The sequence below is a fragment of the Crocodylus siamensis genome, chromosome 12, assembly GCF_052110815.1.
Source record: "Crocodylus siamensis isolate JL-2025a chromosome 12, ASM5211081v1, whole genome shotgun sequence".
Classification (NCBI taxonomy): domain Eukaryota; kingdom Metazoa; phylum Chordata; order Crocodylia; family Crocodylidae; genus Crocodylus; species Crocodylus siamensis.
In genome coordinates this window covers 46,522,563-46,542,109 of record NC_143406.1, presented here as the reverse complement: position 1 = coordinate 46,542,109, position 19,547 = coordinate 46,522,563, and the positions used below count along the sequence as shown (strand labels likewise).

General features: G+C 46.0%; 1 protein-coding gene across 1 annotated transcript; it reads left to right on the top strand.

Moving 5' to 3' along the window:
- Nucleotides 1-3,802: 3,802 nt before the first annotated feature.
- On the top strand, nt 3,803-19,534 carry B9D1 (B9 domain containing 1). The gene is made up of 7 exons (XM_090023813.1): nt 3,803-3,981; nt 7,352-7,420; nt 8,730-8,841; nt 10,231-10,327; nt 11,886-11,948; nt 17,185-17,252; nt 17,426-19,534. The coding sequence occupies exons 1-7, from the start codon at nt 3,916-3,918 to the stop codon at nt 17,569-17,571; spliced, it is 621 nt and encodes a 206-aa protein (XP_089879939.1). The 5' UTR covers nt 3,803-3,915; the 3' UTR covers nt 17,572-19,534.
- Nucleotides 19,535-19,547: the final 13 nt, after the last annotated feature.

Genomic DNA, 19,547 nt, shown 5'->3' with positions numbered 1-19,547 from the left:
GACTTGCTTTCAGGACTGCAAGGTGTGGGTGCACGGCCTGGGCGCCTGGTAGACGCCTGCACTCGTCACACGCTGTGCTCAGCACCGTGATGTCCGGTGAGAGGAGACCTTACAGGAGGCTGCCCTGATTTGGGCCCCTGGTTAGCAACCATTTGGGAATCGAGAGCTTGGAGGCGACAGGTTGCCCCAAGTTTTATCTGGCTGAGGTGGCTTGCAAAGCCTGCCTGTGTGCGGGCACGAGCCATCTCATGTATCTCATGTTTGCCTGGCTGCATGTGAGATGTGCTGGCCAGTGCGTGTTGTGTCCTCAAGCCATGAAGGATGCCGGGCTGTTACGGGGTCCGACTTGGCACTGGAGTTCAGACTGCAAAGGCCTGAGGTCTTGTTCGCGCTGGGAAAAGATTACTGGAGTAGCTGTACCAACCAAACACCCCAGGGAGAAGCTCCTTAGGCACACCAGTTCTTTTACTGATGTACATTATACCACTTCCCTGACTAGACTATGAGCAAAGGGCCGATCCTGCAAGTATAAATGTCCCTACGCTGGGGCTCTTGTCAGTACCACGTTGCAAATGTAGATGTACATGATTTATTTTTCCCCCCCGTGGTATCGTCCATCATAGCTGGGAAAACTTTTCCGAGTAGGCTGAGAACTTCGGCACTCAGTGCCTCCAGCTTCTCGCCCGTGGGGAACAATCTCTCTTCCCCTCGTCATTCAGCAATAGTCTCAGCAGATCCCAGCAACGAGCCCAGCTCAGCACTTCACTCGTCTGCAGGATGTGAGGTTCTGCTAAAGGAGCTGTGGTTATGTTCATCCATTTCTTAAGCGGCCCTCCCTCATGAAATGCACTGTAAATCGTCTCCTCGGACTAACGTGCACTGGCCTATAAATCCCCCTCCTAACTATATGGCTCCCTAAAGTGCTTGGATATGGACAGCGAGATGATACTCCAAAGTTTCTATGCCCCTAAACCCCATTGATTTCAGCGAGAGCTAAGCACCTAAGTATCTCCAAAAACCTGAGCAAACCCTGTTCAGCTGTGGTGAGTGTGCAGGGTTAAGAATTACTCTGCTCTCTTTGTCTTGTAAAATACACTGGTGCCTTTAAACTTCTCTTTCAACAGCAATGTGAGCCATATTTCCTTTTAATGATCCTAGCAGTCCCCCAACTGGTAATCCACTGGTGGCATCTAGTGGCAGTCAGCAGCGTTACGTATTTATCCGGCAGCAAAGTTTAGGTTTTTTTTCAGGTGCCGCAAGTCCAAAAGAAACAGGCTTATTCTCTGAACGTTACATTTTCAAATCAAAATCTTTGTTTTGGAACCAAGTGAACATCGAGGCTATTTTTCTCTGGCAGAAACAAAAGGTTTTGCAATCATCTCTTGGACGCCTGCTAGAACTGGCTGTTTTTTGTACGAGGAACGTTTTGTTTCTCATGCGGTCAGGCCGCTGCCTTGCGGATCTGATTGTAGCCACCCACTTGATATTGGAGAGCAAAATGGGATTTGCTTGACCTGATTCTTATCAGGGGTTCAAACCATGAGTCTAATAAATAAGCATAAGGGCAAGCCCAGTGTCCAGATGCCTTGGATGGGGCCTGCGGCACTCGAATATACGATCATGTTTAGGGTGGCTTAGGTGAAATATAATCACATTCAGTAGACAGTGGTCTACACACTCAGGGTAAGGCATGAGATCAAGTTAGGCCTCCAGTTTTTAAACTTTAACCCAGGACAGCTGGCAGAAGTTGTCGTGCACCGTGCCACTGTGCGCCAGAAGCAGGGATGGGTTGATTTTGAAGGTGTGGCAGGATGAGGCTGCCTACTTCTTTCAAGACGGCGCCTTCTCTCTGCCTGGCCCCAACCTACACACTTGCCCTTTCTCCTTCTCTCCCAGCAAATCTACTTCTCCCAGAATGCCCACTTTGTTCCAGCCCTGTGTGACGCGCCTAAAGCTTCGTTCTTAGATGCCACTGCGTGGAGACAACCTTTGAACTTCCTTTCAACCCAAGTCTGACTTTTTGAAAGGACCAAGTGGACAGAACACAAAGACACTGGGTGTGTCTATACGTGCATGTACTGCACAGCAAGTTACTGCACAGTAAGTGGTTTTTAGGTCAGCATCTACACGTGTAGGCGTTACAGCATAGGAAGGCTGTGTGGACTGACTTGGGACTAAAGTCACACAACGCTATTATGCTGTAACGCCTGCACGCATAGACGCCTGCACATGTAGACCAACTAAAGCTAGTCTCAAATCAGTCCACACACAACATTACTATGCTGCAACACCTGCATGTGTAGACTAACTAAAGTTAGTCCCAAGGCAGTCCAACACAGTGTTACTGCACAATAACTAATCAGGCATAAATTTGCTACCTGAATCATCCAAGTAGCAAATTTATACCCAAGTTGGCCTAAGTCGCCATAGTAACTGCGCAGTACGGGCATGCACGTGTAGACACATGCCCATACTGCACAGTAATTTGCGGTTACTGCACCATAACCTAAATTATTGAGCAGTAACTGTGAATGTGTAGACGCACCTACTGAATGCATCCAGGTAGATTAGTGCTGGCTCCTATAGTTAACTGTGCTGGTTCATCTTCTCTGCTGGCTGCCCACTCTGGCACCATCTCAAGGGACTCATCTGGCTTTCCAGAACAAGGAAAATACTTCAGAATAAACCCCAAGCAAAAGGCTAAGACAGAGTCCAGAAAAAGAGATACAGGGAGGTTTCCAGGGACTCAAAAGAGCCCATCGGCCAGCTCATCAAATGCCCCTGAAAAACCAATCTGTCTCCAGTGTAGGCTTCAGAAACACAACACACAGCCACCTCCACCTTCTCTTACTAGTGTATCTATTTTTTATTAACTTGCTTCGCAGAGAAGTCAGGCTGGAAGGGACCTCCAGATGTCACCAAGGGATCCCGAGGCAGGATCATCCCTATCCAACCCATCCTCTATGAATCCATCATCTAAATTGGACAGAAGAGCTTCTGCCATCCTAGCCAGTGACCAGCGGGGTATTTTCACCCCGTGTTTCCAGCTTCTGAAGGAGCTCTGTGAAAAGCAGATGTGGGGCAAGGCATTTTGAAACCATCTTCCCTGGCACGTCTCGGTGAAGAAGAATAGGGGTTTTGAGTGCAGGGTTGCCAACTTTGTTTGAATCCATGCCAGGTTTCATCCCGTGACGGAACAACATTCATTACGGTGCGCAGACTTCATGGCAGGAAGGCCGATGCAGGGGACACTGACATTTTAAAAACGCTACTGGACCATTGTACAAATCAGATTCAACATTGCATAATTAGCTGAACGAATGCCATCTCATTTATCTTCCCAGCAACTCGCAGTCATCTCCTACGGATTTATATCTGATTCCTGGAGACACCGGGGCAGGCCCGGAGGGTTGGCAATGCCCCTGGGATCTGGTACGCCTGCTCCCCAAGCTTTTCACTCTCCAAAACTGCCAGCCTTGGGTTTCACTGGGGGTTTTCTTGTTTTGTTTTGTTTTGGGGGGGGGGGTTGACGCTAGGAAAACCAACCTCAGGTTTCACTTCATCAAGTGACAAACACCAAATAACCAACAACCCCAAAACCAAACAAGAACGCACAAAAGGGACCAGCTTCAGCTTTCACTTTTTCTAGTAAAGAAAACAAAAACAAAAAAGGGACCAGCCTCAGGTTTCACTTTTTCTATTAAAAAAAAAAGGGAAAGAAAGAAAAGAAAAGACCAGCCGGGGCCCGCCTTGCAAAGACCTGCAGCAGGGAAGAGATCTCCAGCCCCGGCCCTGGCCCCGCCCCCTCGGCGCAGCGCCGCCCGCGCTGGAAGGCTGTCCCCTGCGCCTCGCCGTCGGGTATCCAAGGAGCGGCGCGACAGCGGCCCTGAGCAACGGGCCGGGCCTCCCGCCGCCATGGCCACCGCCGCCAGCCCTAGCGTCTTCCTGCTCATGGTGACGGGGCAGATCGAGAGCGCCCAGGTGAGCGCGGCTGCATTCATGCGCCATTACAGCCCCCCCCACACGTTGGAGTCTGGGGGCCCCCCTCCTCAGGGTGCCCCCTGTAGGCTGATTCCCCGTAGAGCGCATGCGCCTTTGCCCCCTCTGCCGGGCAGGACGCCAAGCCTCCGCAGAGCGCATGCGCTATTGCGCCTTCTGCTGGGGTGGTGCTCACGGGGCCGGCTTCCTAAAGAACGCATGCGCCATTGCATCCTATGCGGGGCACGAGGGAGCTTTTGCAGAGCCCATGTGCTATTGCGCCCCCGCTGGGCCGGAATGTAGAGCGCATGCACAAAGTTGGGTAACAGGGTGGAGGGGGCTTTTGGCTGAGTCCGGGGGGGTGACCTGGGCAGGGGGCAAAGGGGGTATCACCCCATTATTGATGGGCAAAACCAGGCGGGATTTGCCCTGGGATAAATTCTTTTCTCCCAGGATCACGCAAAGGGATGAGCCCCCTTGACATCCCTGGGAAGCATCTGGATGGTGTGTTCAACCCAGGGCTTTGTCCCGGGACATAACCCACCTCTGCGGTCACCCGGGATGCATAGCATGACCCAAAGAAGGGGATTTGCACCTGAAGGTTTGCAAAGAAAAATTGTTCCTTTTGGTCTAATAAGAGATACCAGATTTACCCAATGATCCTTGTCTGTAACCTGACCCAAAGAGTAATGGCAATGAGCTTGAACTAGCCCCGATCATCTGGGGGGCAAAGGGCTCCTCTGGGCTACAAGCGACAACTGATTAGATTCAGATTTCAGTGTCTCGCAGCCAACCCCGGCAGGACTGGCCTTTTGTCCACATCAGCTACGCAGGAAGCATCCAAATGAATGCTTGGCCTTGGGACGATCACAACTAATTCGAGTTCATTGCCATTTAACCCTGGTGTTCAGACAGCTGAGCTACATCTTTTAACACGAGTCAAATCTCAGGTAAATCAGTTTTAATGCGAGTCAAAGCTATCAGCCATGGATTAAACCTGTCATCTGTCTTTAGCCTCAAAGACTTGACAGGTGCTTAATGTGGGACAAGGAGCTTGTAAATCTGTAGGATACCAGGATTTATTATATATATATAAAATTTGTATCCAAGGCCAAATTAGCCAAAACTAATTCCAAATCCAAGAGTGCAGAACCATAAGTGGTCCTACTACTGGCAAACATCCTCCATGCACACCTGGGGCCTTAGATGTTTCCAAATCCTTTGGTGGGCATCCCACTGGCGGGCCCAAGCCCGGAGGCTGGGGGTTCGGATGCCCCCGAGTTTTACTTGCCCTCTGCCATAAGGCCCTCGGAGCAAGCAAGGGAGGATACCAGGATAAAAGGCTTTGTCCCAGGAAAAATTGGTCAGCTGTTCACAAACTTAAAATAATGCATTTCCTTGAGATGATCATAGAAAGTTAGGGTTGGCAGGGACCTCAGGAGGTCACATCTAGTCCAACCCCCTGCTCAAACCAGCACCAGCCCCAACTACATCACCCCAGCCAAGGCTTTGTCTACCCGGGTTTTGAAAACCCCCAAGGATGGAGAGTCCACCACCTCTCTGGGTAACCTGTTCAGTCCTTTACCACCCTCCTAGGGAGAAAAATATCTCACCTCAACTCCCCTTGCTGCAACTGGAGCCCATTGCTCCTTGTCCTGGCATCTGCCCCCACTGAGAACAGTCCAGCTCCAGCCTCTTTGCAACCCCCCTGCAGGGAGTTGAAGGCTGCTATCAAATCCCCCTCGGTTTCCTCTTCTGAAGTCTAAATCAGCCCAGTTCCCTCAGCCTCACCTTACAAGTTATGTCCCCCAACCCCCAAACCATTTTTGTCACCCTCCACTGGACTTTCCAACTTGTCCACATCCTTTCTGTATTGGAGGGCCCACAGCTGGACACGGGACTCCAGATGTGGCCTGACTAGTGCAGAATACGGGGGAGAATCACTTCCTTCAATCTGCTGGCAACACTCCTATCAGCACAGCCCAGGATGCCATTAGCCTTCTTGGCAACAAGGGCACACTGCTGGTTCATATCCAGCTTACTGTCCACTGTCACCCCCAGGTCCTTTTCTTCAGAGCTGCTGCCCAGCCTGCACCGCTGCATGGGATTGTTCGGTCCTAAATGCAGGACTTTGCACTTGTCCTTGTTCAACCTCATGAGATTTCTTTTGCTCCAGTCCTCCGATTTGTCGAGGTCTCTCTGAATCCTAGTCCTACCCTCCAGTGTATCTACTACTCCCCCCAGCTTGGTGTCATCCACAGACTTGCCAAAGGTGTGCTGTATGCCATCTTCCAGGTCGATGAAGACATTGAACAAAACCAGCCTCAGGAATGATCCCTGGGCACTGCACTTGATACTGGCTGCCAACTAGACATCGAGCCATTGAGCCTGATGCTCCAGCCAGTTTTCTGTCCACTTTGCAGTCCATTCATCCAGCCCATACTTCCTTAGCTTGCCTGCAAGAATGTTGTGGGAAACGGTATCAAAAGCCTTGCTAAAAATCAAGGTACAGCACATCCAGCTGTCTCCCCATATCCACAGAGTCAGTCACGTTGACAAAGAAGGCAATCAGGTTGGTCAGACATGACTTGCCCCTGGTGAATCCACGCTGACTGTTCCTAATCACCTTCGCCAAGTGCTTAGAAATGGATTCCTTGAGGACCTGGTGAGACTGACTGGTCTGTAGTTCCCTGGGTCCTCCTTTTTTCCCTTTCTTAAATATGGGCACCATGTTTGCCCTTTTCCAATCATCCAGGACCTCTCCTGATCGCCATGAGTTTTCAAAGATGATGGCCAATGGCTGTACAATCTCATCAGCCAACTCCCTTAGCACCTTTGGGTGCATCCCATCTGGCCACATCCAACTTTTCTAAATAGTTCCCAACCTGTTCCTTCACCGCTGTTGGCTGCTCAGCTCCTCCCCACACTGTGCTGCCCAGTGCGGTGGTCTAGGAGCTGACCTTGCCTATGAAGACTGAGGCAAAAAAGGCATTAAGCACTTCAGACTTTTCTGCATCCTCTGTCACTAGGTTGTCTCCCCCATTCAGTAAGGGACCCACATGTTCTCTCAGGGCTTATTCAAGTTCCAGGGACAAGCTGCATGTGTAAAGGGTTATACCGCTTCCAGGATTTGACTGGGATCCATCAAAACGGATTCAAATGTGTAGCCTGAGGCAGCAAGCAGGTGTTGCATTTGAGAGGTTTGATCATTCCTACTTCATAGGTACTGAAAGTGGGACAATGGTACATCTGCAGGATCCCAGAACAAAAGGCTTTCTGCTGGGAGGAAGGCAGCCCCTGTTTTTTTAGGCAAAGATAAAATAGAGAGAGGCGCCGTTGAGAATAGCAACACTTGGTTCGATTTCTCTTCCAGTTCCCAGAGTTTGACGATCTCTACTGCAAGTATTGCTTTGTCTACGGCCACGACTGGGTGCCCACCACGGTAAGCGCATTTACTGAGGTTTTCATGTCTGGCTCCGATGGTTTCCTCAAACTGTCAGGAGGCTCAGGCCAAATTTCCTGGCTGTGTTCCTGTGCTGCGCTTCACAGTTTAGACCAGTGATTCTCAACCAGGGTGTTGTGGCTCCTTGGGGTGCCAAGAGTCATTTAAAGGTATAAGCACAGGCTCAGGCTTATTCCTGCCTGGCCATTCCCAGTCTCTCTGCAAGGAAGTAAGCACTGTAATAAGTAAATTAGTCTTCAAAGGGGAAGCCACACAATTCACAGTAAATTATGGTGGGGTGTCTTGAGTCTAATGAGGGATGCCTTGAGTGGATAAAGGTCGAGAACCACTGGTTTAATCACATGGGGGTTGTTAGAAATCCAGCGTTCAGCAGAAACCTTTTCTTTTGTGTGTTTGTACCGTACCCTGTACAGAGAGGTTCTGGTCCGTGATGAGATTGAGGATGCTACTGCAATTTGGCTATAATGCAAATTGCTCCGTAAGTACAAAGAGGGTGATTTTTCTTCCAGTATTTAGAATCCTGATATTTAGTTAAATTGCCTTGGGAAGAGAGTGCTCTAGTTGATGAAGCACATCAAAGTTAATGCGTCTTGAATGTTAATCTTTGATTGACATTCGATCTTCTTGTTTCACTTTCCTGTGTCTGTTATTCTTTTGCTTAGAAACTGAGCTTAATTATTCTTTCTGACTTTAAAGAGGAAGAGAAAAGTTTTGTTAATATTCATATGGTACTTTGAATAATAATGCCACATATACCCTGTGTACTATTAGTGGTTTAATTATACCCATCTTTTTGTTGTGGCTCAGATATTCAAAGTACTTCATGCTAGGTCCAATCAAAGCTTTTCATAAATGTCAATACAATTTTGTGGCTTAGATTCACACTCAGGGTGAATGGGGGCCAGCTTTTGCAGTGGGGATTTCTAATTGTAGATCAGTTGGCGCACAGATCACTATCTTGCATTTTGAGCAAGCAAGCAAGCTGTACCACATATAGGGACTCATTGAAAATTTGGCCTGGGGTCTGTCTGAAACCCAGGCAAAGCCATTTCCCTGCCCTCACCTCCCAAATACATATCTGCATTTCATTCTCTAACTTGCCTTCAAGAGGAGGTTGGATGGACATCTGTCTGGGGTCATCTGAGCCCAGCACTCTTTCCTGTCTATGCAGGGGGTCGGACTCAATGATCTATTGAGGTCCATTCCAACCCTAACATCTATGAATCTATGCCCTAATATTTGTGTCTTGCATTTGTACAATATGTAACGTATAATGCTCTTGCTCTAGGGTTTGGAAGAGGGAATATCTCAGATCACCTCTAAAAGTGGAGACGCACAGCAAACCCTTGTGTGGAATTTTCCGATTGACATCACCTTTAAAAGTACCAACCCCTATGGCTGTAAGTAAACTTCAGGGAAGATCTGAAGGGGTTGGACTCAATGATCTGTTGAGGTCCCTTCCAACCCTAGCATCTAGGAATCTGTGGCTGCTTGCAGTTGCTTGGTACCAGATTCACAAAGGACTTAGGCCACCAAGTGCCCTCTAACTCCCAATCTGCAGGCCTAAGTCCAACACTGCAGGCCTCAAAACCCCCTTTTAGGTGCCACCTAACCCTGGGAGTGCCATAAGATCTGCTTCTAGGCATACTCCATACATCAATTTTGACAGGGCTGAGCAACTGTTGCCTAAAACTACCAAGCCCTGCCCTTCTATCTCTTTGGAGACCCAGTCTGTCTGGCACAGTGGGCATTTGTAAAGTAAGTTTGGCAGGACTGGGTCTACATGGGAACAGCTGCCACTGCTTTTTCTTTCCTAATTGCTTAATGATTAGACAATTCATCCCAAATGTGGGAGTCGTGCCATTCAGTCGGTGAAGGATCTGAAGCAGATCTCTCACCTTTCAGAAGAGCAGACTCTAACCACTACGCTATCAGCTATTGGGAGGGGAGGAGAAAGTTGCCGTAAGTCTTCCTGTAGAAGCTGTTCGACTTCTCATGTAATAAGTAAAAATTCCATTGGAGAAGGCATAAATAGGAGGAATGAGCAGGGACTCCCTAGACTAGTGGGTATGGCACTTTCCTACGGGGGGATGACAACCCGGGATCTAGTCTGTGGTAATGAGAAGCACTGTATTGCTAAGTTCCTTTGCAAAACTAGTTCTTGGTCTGCACTAACTGTGACTCTGGAAGTCAGGTTGAATGCTTCGGACTGGTCTCCAGAATAAGTGCTGGAATGCCCCCCAAGTAAAGAAACATGCACAGTTCTGCCTGTCATCTTTTGCCTTTGTAAGCAAAAGGAGCATGTACCTTGTGTTAGGCTGAATCCAGTTAAACTTTTGCACTTTATGATACTTTTAGGCAGCTCGTTTTTTGGTCTGCTTTTGAAGTTTCTTTTGGAGTTAAATTAGTGTGAGCTTCACTTAGCCTTTTCTGGCAATTAAGCCAGTAGACTCTGTGTATTCTGTCAGGTACCGTATTTCTTTTAAGGACTTTCATCACCTTTTCTTAATGAGTACATTTCTTTGAAACTGGTAAAGTTTGTACTATATTTACTTTTTCGATAATACAGCCAGCACTCTCTTAAAGTGATCTTTGCCTGCCTATACCCACTGGCTGTTAATTCCCCCATACAGCTAATTAACTAATACAGTTGACTCCTTTGGCCTGCAGTTCTTAATTGCTGTTAAATAGCAACGAGCTATTAGAATATGAATTTAAGTCATAAGAAGACCAAATCCGTCCACTTTCCTACCCTGACTCCTTTAAGTTAACTTATTGTTGATTTTTAGGGCCTCAAATAGTATTAAGTGTTTACGGACCTGACATCTTTGGAAATGATGTTGTCCGTGGTTATGGAGCTGTTCATGTTCCCTTCACGCCAGGAAGGTGAGTTTAATGATTGATTGTTCTTTTGGTTTCAACTGTTCCTTACCGAAGAGGATTTGATTCCATCTCTGTTGTTCTTATTTTTTAACATAAATTGTGGCTTCAGGACTCCAAAATGCCCTAATACTGCCTTGTAACTTCCCTGTAACATAGGAGTGCAATACATTGCTTGGTAGTAGCTTGCAGTCACCAGAACTGAAAGTGTGTCTATACTCTACTGCAGGTTGGGGTAGAGATAACCAGGTTGGCTCTAAGCAAGGTAGCGTGGAAGCAGTTTTGTTGCAGTAGTACGTATGTCCTGGGGCCCACCTTCTGCTCAAAAGTCTTTGCTCTTGTGACTAGACTACTTTTCATACCTGAGCTAGCAGTGTGATGCTACAGTTAGCAGAGCAAACAATACGCTGGCATGCATCAACCCGTGCATCTCAAGCAAAACTAAGGAAGTTATTCTCCTGCTCTGCTCGGCTTTGGTGAGGCCTCAGCTGCAGTACTGCATCCAGTTCTAGGCGCCGAACATCAAGAAGAATGTGGAGAAGATTGTGAGAGTCCAGAAAAGAGCCATTCATATGATCAGAGGCCTGAAGAGCAAGCCAGATGAGGAAAGGCTGACAGATATGGGACTGTTCAGTTTGGAAGAGAGAAGCCTTCAGGAGGATTTGGTGGCAGCTTGCAAATGTATCAGGAATGAGCATCAGGGACTAGGCAAACAGCTATTTTCCAAAGTGCCCCAAGGGAAAACCAGGAGCAATGGTCATAAACACCTAGAAGAAGGTTTCAGATTGGATATAAGGAAAAATTTCTTCATTGTTCATGTGACCAGACTCTGGAATAGACTCCCAGCAGGGTTGGTGTGGGCACCTGCCCTGGAGATGGACACATACCTTGCAGGAGTTATTTGACCCTACCAGTCTTTCCTGCTCAGAGCAGGGGGGCTGGACCCAGTGATCTCACAAGGTCCCTTCCAGCCCTAAATTACTGTGAATCCCCATTCTAACTTGCAGCATGGACATACTCTTAGCCTTGAGGCTTTGAATTTAGCATAGGTTCTAATTTTGGACTTGTTTCCACAGGGGAGTCAATGTGCAGTAAACTACAGATTGTATTTAGAGCACTGTGCCTACTCTGTGTTGCCTGTGAGTGTGGACACAAATGACTGAAAGTGAAGTAAGCTATTTCACCCTTTGTGTGCAGTATATATATCTACAAAGGGTAATAGCGTGACGTGCACCCTCTAGCTTTGCATGTGCTACCTTCCCATTATAGAGAAGTCCTACAATGGGATGTGTAAAGGTAGGGCAGCTGACGACTGAATTTTCACTGCGAGTTGTTCAGTGCTTTCATCTGTCTTTAGGGAATTGCACCTGCTGGAAGCTGCTCCTGTAATGCAGGCTTCTCCATGTAAATAAACTCTTTTGTGTTCATGAACTACAGGTCCCTCATGCACTTTATTTTTAAAGTCATATTTGAACTTTTGTTACCACAATAAATATAGACGTACTAGACGTTGATATAAGAGCGTTTCAGAAATAACTTCTGTGTCTTTGTCACTTCTCTTTAGGCACGAACGAACAATTGCTATGTTTGTTCCAGAATCGACATCAAAGCTGCAGAAATTCACAAGGTAATAATTAAAGGTGATATTAGTCCCATGGGTAAAGACTTTGATAGTGTCGCTCACTCCTCATGTGCATAAGGTTTGGGTAAGGGTAAGCATGGCGTCCTGATTTGCATGGACACACGTGTGGTAACTAGCTGAAATTGTGACTTTCTCTCTCCAGATGCTTCCTTAACATTTTACATTATCAGTCTTCTTAAAGTAATATTGTGTAATTTCATCTTTTTGTAGCCCAAGTAATTGGAAGAGTACTTGCTATATTCCTGTCGATAGGGAGGGATAACTGCTCAAAAATTAGCCACTAAATGATTATCAAAGACAAAGTGCCACATATTCCCTTCCACTCCTTAAAGCTCCTAAAAATAGAGAATAGCATTTGCAGCGATGGCATCTTTGCAAATAAACTGAAATAACTTCATTTGCAGAACTGAAGGAAGCACATTAATGTCTTTATTGCATAGATTTGCACAAGTATTGCACTTATTTTTCTTCATGTAGTTCAGCAACATCTGTTGCAGGGACCAGTGCAGAATGAAAATGATCATTATGAAGACACAGAATATTAAGTACGGCATAAAAAGTTTTAAAAATATATTTGAATCGTTTCACCAGGGAACATTTTCATATTCTGAGTATGAAGGTCTGACTATATTGCTTATTATCAGTTCATTTTTCTCGAATAGCAACAATTTCTTTTTTGACACTTAATTTTTTGTTAAGGAAGTAAGTCTTCTCCCTATCTTCTTTTATGCTTCATCATGGTATAAGATAATGAATGCTAAAGTCAGAACTGCTGGGGAATTTGCTCTTCCTTGGAACATTTCTAGAGGAAGGGACACCCTTTTAAATTAATAGGAACTACTTTACTGATTTGGATGCACAGAAATCCCAGACTACTGCACCAAGCCACACAGTTTGGCAAGAAGGTGATCAGCCCTCAGTGGTGGAAAAACAGGTTAGGGACTATTTAGCGAAGCTGGACGCATACAAGTCCATGGGGCCTGATGAGATGCACCCGAGGGTGCTGAGGGAATTGGCTGATGTGATTGCAGAGCCACTGGCTATCATCTTTGAAAACTCTGGCAATTGGAGGCAATCCCGGACAACTGGAAAGGGCAAACATAGCGCCCATCTTGAAGAAAGGGAAGGAGGAGGATCCAGGGAAATACAGACCAGTCAGCCTTACCTCAGTCCCCAGAAAAATCATGGAGCAGGTCCTCAAAGAAACCATTTCTAAGCACTTGGAGAAGGTGATTAGGAAAAGTCCTAGTATTCCCTCTCTCATATACATACTCAACTGAATAGCCATGAAATGTATGTCAAAAGATATTTGTCAGAAGGCAGGAAGTTTAAAACTGAATATTGGAAATTGTCCCACAGTTGCTGAAGCTTTAATATGAATTGATTCATAGTGAAAGCTGTAGAGGTAAGACGAGGAAAATTGAGGGTATGATGCAAACCTTAAAAAGTAATGTTTTAGCTCCCATCAGTTTGGGTTACAACCTTCTGTTGTTTAAACGGGTCCCATTTTAATGTAACGTCTTGCTTCAGAAATAACTTCTGAGGTGCATTGTATTGCACAGGGTATAGGGCTGGACAGGACCTCTGGGTCACCGAGTCCAGACTGCAGGCAGCTCTGCTATATAACGTCATTCGTATATTTATTAAGCTGTATCTCAAAACCAGTTGCAGGGGTATTTTGTTTGGTTGTTTTGCCCCCACTACTTATATCAGATGGTCAGTTCCAGGATCTCACTCCTCTGCTAGTTAGAAACCTTCTTCCAGTTTTTAAATTTATTTCTGACCAATTCGTACCCATTTGTTCTTATGCCAACACTGTCCTCTAGTTTAATTAAACTGGAAGCTTTTCAGGGCGACAAACAAGTCTTTCTGTATGGTTATACTCTTCCCAGCACAACACGTTTCCCCCACATCGTCAGTGAAGACTTTGCCTGTTATGCCAGTACAACAGTAAGAGCTTTCCCAGCTCTGTGACTCTGTTCAGCCTCTGATCTTTTTTGACACTTTTTTTCCGGGTCTCTGAAATCTTTCCTGCAAATTGATCTGTCCTGTGTCTCATGTGGGTATGGAGGTCAGCAGGATCAGGGTCATAATCAGCAGTTTGGTTTTTTAATGATGTTTGTTTTTTTAAATGAGGTTAAGACGACTGAAAAAAAAATCGTTCACAGATATAGCAGTAAGTGGTGAAAGAGTGCGTGAAATTTTTGATCATTATTAAACCTGATTTTAAATCATTAATAAATGATTTTTTTTAAAGGTGCAAGCTGTATCGCATTGCTTCTCTGAAGCTTTTCCATTTACAATCCTAATCTGCTTGTCATTTATATAATCTTTTGTATAGCGGCATCAGGGACAAACCATATTCACTTAATATCCATTGATCTCTGTGCTGCCCTCCCTCCCCCCTGTAATGTGTCAGGTGATATTCTGATAACAATAAACTGAGCACCGGATGTGGGGGGACAAATTGTATTGTCCTCTGACTGGTTGATTCTGAATCTGTGCTGATGACTAACTGCGAGAGATGGAAAACACAGACTGAAACGAGCCAGAGGTGGTCAAAACGTTGCCACCACTTTTGAGAAGGGTGCCAGAAACCATTTGAGCCCCAGACACTGCTATCCTTGTTATAATTGTTACCTGTTCCAATGAACACAGATTCACTGTTACATATTACAGGCCAGTTTTCATTGTTAAAATGGCTCCTTGCAACTCTCGTTAAGATTAAGTACAGCTCTTCCAGACAGTCCATTGGGCAATAAGGTCAGGCAATAATGTTTCTAAGGTCAGTAGTCCAGTTGCTTCCTGTTATAGATTCATAGATATTAGGGTCGGAAGGGACCTCAGTAGGTCGTCGAGGGCAACCCCCTGCCCTGGGCAGGAAAGAGCGCTGGGGTCAGGCACTCCCAGCCAGGTGCTTGTGCAGTCTCCTCTTGAAGACCCCCAGGGTAGGGGAGAGCACCACACGCCTTGGAGCCTGTTCCAGATTCTGGCCACCCACACCGTGAAGAAGTTCTTCCTAATGTCCAACCTAAATCTGCTCTCCGCCAGTTTGTGGCCCTTGTTCCTAGTTACTCCAGGGGGAGTAACTAGGAAATAAAGCATCTCCTGTTCCCTGCTGCCCTCCCCTGATGAATTTATAAGCAGCCACAAGCTCACCTTCTCTTGCAAAGGCTGAAGAGATCCAGGTCCCTCAGTCTCTCCTCGTAGGGCCTTGCCTGCAGGCTTCGAACCATACGAGCGGCCTCCTCTGGACCCTCTTGAGATTCTCCACATCCCTTTTGAAGTGTGGCATCCAAAACTGGACACAGTACTCCAACTGTGGCCTGACCGGTGCCACACAGAGGGGAAGCATCACCTCCCCAGACCTGTTCAGCACACATCTGCTAATGCACGATAAAGTGCGGTGAGCCTTGTCGATCACTTCATCACATTGACAACTCATGTTCATTTTGGAATCAACTATGACTCCAAGATCCCTTTCTGCTGCTGTCTTTGCATGGGTGAAGCATACTGGCAGAGGATCAGCTGGCTTTCCTTAGCAAAGAGTCCATCATTCGCACTCCAAAAATCATTGCTTCTCTCAAGGAAATGACCATGTCTAAATACCAGAAGTGTCCAATCCATATGAAAGTCAGTTGGGCATGTCTACATGTGTAGTTACACGTGCCTAAACTTAATGCGCCTTTAAGGTACATTAAGGCAATTTAGGTGCACATCTACATGTAGACAAGCTAACGTGCATTAAGGCACATTAAATTTAGGCTGGCATAGCTAAGTCACATTAGCTCACATGTAGCTATGCTAATGTGCATTAATCATCTACAGGTGGGCTAATGGGATTTAGGTATGCCAGCCTAAATTGGTAATTGCTTTAAATAGGTAGCAAATTTAGGCAGAGTTAACCTAAAATCACCATTTTTAAGGTGCATAAAGGGCATACACATATGGACACATGCCCTTAATGTGCCATAAAAATGGCAATTTTAGGCTAATCCCACTTAAAAGGGCCCAATGATGCCTTGAAAGCAAGTCAGAGAGTCCCAGAGCTTTTGTCTGTTTGGTGTCCAAGAGCCCAGAGGTAGTTTTGCTTGATATTACATCCAGCAAGAGGAGCTGAAACAATTACAAAATAGGACGGAAACACCTGGTGGAATGATCAGGCATATTTGTTGAAATGGTTAAGGAGCTTGATAGTGATCAACAAGGAAATAAGAGACAAAATGGCTTTGTAGAAGTAGGAATAGAGATAGGTAAGTAGGTGTGCATGCATGTATATACGCATGTGCTGGAGGGTCCTTCTGTAGGCTTCAAGCTTAGCCTCCATATACTTCGATAAATGCATTGAAGCAGTATAATCAGGGTAGCACAGTCGCTTCTTGTCTTTCCCAACAGAAAATTTCTGGCACTGAACTATATAAACTGTACTGCATCAAATACACATGCTAAATACAGACAAACAGGCATGATTTCCTACAGTCTTTACTTCTTGAGAGAATTTTTTTTTAACCTTTTTATGGCACCATCAGTATAACTTTTTTACAAGTACATCATGACACAGCTGGGCAAATATACAATAGCTCATACATAGGGTTTAACAGATCAAGGCTGAGTAGAGCCAGGAGCATTTCCTACCAGTAAATGGTTCAGCATTTCTGCCGTTGTAGTTCAGTCAAAATAGAAATAGCATTACCTGGTACAATCCCCACCCCCCAATTATTCAACGGCAGTCAGATGCAAGCCCCGCTTTACCTGGGCTGTACAAAGAAGCTCCAAAAAAACCTTAGCAGTTCCTAGCTATAGCACGCACCTTTAGGACCTAACTGTGATCTCCCAGCTCATCCTGCTCCCAGGTCATCCCGATTAGCAGCTTCTGACTCTACAAGTAGGCTCATTTCCGTGACGCTGCTCCCAAAGGTCCTACTCAGTGGGCAAGTCCACACGTCGCCTTACAACAGCCTACACGTGATCACCTGCTACGTCACTGCAGCGGTGCGCACCCCTCTTATAGCGCGCCACTACGGCAACGTAGCAGGCAAATCTACGCCTGTGCCGCCCGCATGGCACGGTACAGCCCGCTACTGCGCCATGTTAGCTCTTCAAAAAGGAAATGCTGAAACGCAGCAATGTGCAGCACCCAGTGGCTCTAATCCAGCGCTGACTTACGTCAGGAAACAGTGTGGTCAATCCGTTTATAGCTTTCTTTTCTCTTTTTTCCCAGCTGGCTCACAGGAAGGCGTCCAGAGTTCACCGACCCAAGGGTGGTCGCCCAGGGAGAAGGACGAGAAGGTAAACGGTCGGGAGTTTCAGTCCCTGCTTCCTGTGTGCCAGTCTGAAGTTGTTTGCCAAAACTTCACGAGTGAATTGCCCGTGCTGAGCACAGCTCCGTGCAGGTATTCTGGGGGGAATGTATGGCTCTTCAGTGCGCGCTGCTGGCTAACCTGGTGTCCTCCTATTTCCAGTGACCAGGGTGCGTTCCCAAGGCTTTGTGACCATTTCCTTCAACGTCGTGACTAAAGACATGAAGAAGTTAGGTTATGATGTAAGCCCGAGTGACATGCAGAATCCTTCCCTAATGTCTGTGACCGAGGGGATTCATAAATATTAAACTAGACAGGAGCTTTCCCAAGGCACAAACAGGAGCGACTGCCCACGCTGACTTCTGTTCTTCCGCTGGAATTGAATGACTTCCTGTTCTTAGAAAGTTTTGCCTGGTGGAGCCCTACTTTCCATATAAGCTCCAGCCGGTTTGGCCTCTACGATATTATATTGCATGTATGTATTATATTGTATTGTATGTACAAAACGCAGTGCGACGTGTTAAGCAGACAGGGTTTATGAAAACGTGTATGAATCCTAATGCTGTTGGATTAGTAAATGGTTACCATTTTAAGATACTGTAACCAGTTTCAAGACACACGGTGCATAACAAAACACTTTTTGTAAAATAATCTTTTGTACATTTTTATTTACTTACAGAATTGCATGTTGTTACATTGTTAAATGTTTTCCTCATACTCAGAACACTAGCATGAACCTGAAGCCATTTACTAATGCTTCTATAATAGTTGTGTGAAATCCAAATTGAAATACCTTCAAAAGAAAGGGAGTCTGAGAACGTTTAATGAAACAGTCATGTTCTTTCCTCTACCTCAGCAGCGTTTCTTGTCTGTGCTGCTATTGCAGGTTTCCATTATAATCCCATTTCAGTGCTTTAGAAGTTGCCTGTGACTAAGATGTTGAATAAACTGTAAAAGTAAATCCTCCCAAAATTATCAGCAAGAGCAATTTGGTTTTTGCTTTTAAAACAAGTACTGGGCACACACACACATTGCTTTCCCATTTCCAGATTTTTTCCCCCCCAGTCAAGCTTAAAGCAAACCCTGCGTGGTTCATTTTAGAAAACAAATAGTTCCCCGAGAGTGTTGTGTTCAGCGTGTTCTTGCTGCAGGCTCTTCAATCTCATCTATGTGCAGCGAGGGTGAGGATCTGGGAAAAGGCAAATACAGTCCAAGCACACAGGATATGGGCACAGCCACAAGCAGTGAGCAGTCCTCTACCCCAAAGGGCATTAGCTGTCGCAGGGGTAGCGGTCAGGCCGCATCTCTCTCCCCATGTGTCCATTTGGAGTCTGTGTTCTGTCCACTTGTGCCAAAGACATTTCTCCTGCCAGCCCAGCTCTGCAAAGCAATAACTCTCGGCTGATGGCCCTGGGCTTCTGCTGATGCATCACCTGCAATACCTCACGTTCCTGCCTGGGCATGATCAACGGACAGAAGAGGGGCTTTGACGGAGGTGTATTCGTTTCCCCTGGAATTACACCGTGGCTTTCTGTAATTGGCCAGCACTGTAAAGAGAATAATCAAACCTCACTGAATTTGACAGGCAGGCTTTTCTCCACTCCTTAATTCTCTCCCTGAGGCTGCACAGTCTTGTTCCAACTCATCACAGTGACTGCTCCCCAGTCTCAGGGCTCTGCCGTACAAGGGTGCTGAAAATGACCTTCGTTTTGCAGAGCTTCTCTTGATGCCTTCTCCTGAAGCATTTCAGTGAGTCCTGTTATAAGCCAGGACCAGTGATCTCTGCCTTTGGACTGAAAAAACCAAGTATAAATATTTCTCTTTGTGTCCACTGCACTGCTTTTTCTGTCTCGGGGAAATGTGTTAATCCAAGATCATCTTGTACCCTTTGTAGCTGAGGAGTATGTGTTAAATCCACTGTGAGACAATTTAGTCAGTTTGAGCGTAAAGTCAGGACACGCAAATTTGCAAAGTTTGGTCTCGAAAGCTAGAAGACCAGATTTAACATGAGCCCTGTCCGTATGGAAATCACAGCGACATAAAAAAAACCCAGCACAAACGAAAAGTACCAGGCATTCGGAGTACTTATTATGCGAAGAGCACTGCTTGTAGTTCCTCGTGCTATGGAGCAGTCCATGTGAACACTTTATTTGGAAATACAAAGTTAATATAAAGCATCTTGGAATTTTTGTCTGTTCCCTAGTATGTTTTGTATGGCCAATGAATGGTTTTATAAGTGCATTCTCCATAAATGACTTTTTCATACATTAATTCTTGGTCTGTA

Excerpts from the sequence above, each read along its gene's own strand:
- B9D1 (XM_090023813.1), top strand. The coding sequence starts at position 3,916 with ATGGCCACCGCCGCCAGCCCTAGCGTCTTCCTGCTCATGGTGACGGGG. Across the intron at positions 10,328-11,885 it reads GTTCCCTTCACGCCAGGAAG|GCACGAACGAACAATTGCTA; the intron begins GTGAGTTTAATG and ends ACTTCTCTTTAG. Across the intron at positions 17,253-17,425 it reads CCAGGGAGAAGGACGAGAAG|TGACCAGGGTGCGTTCCCAA; the intron begins GTAAACGGTCGG and ends TCCTATTTCCAG.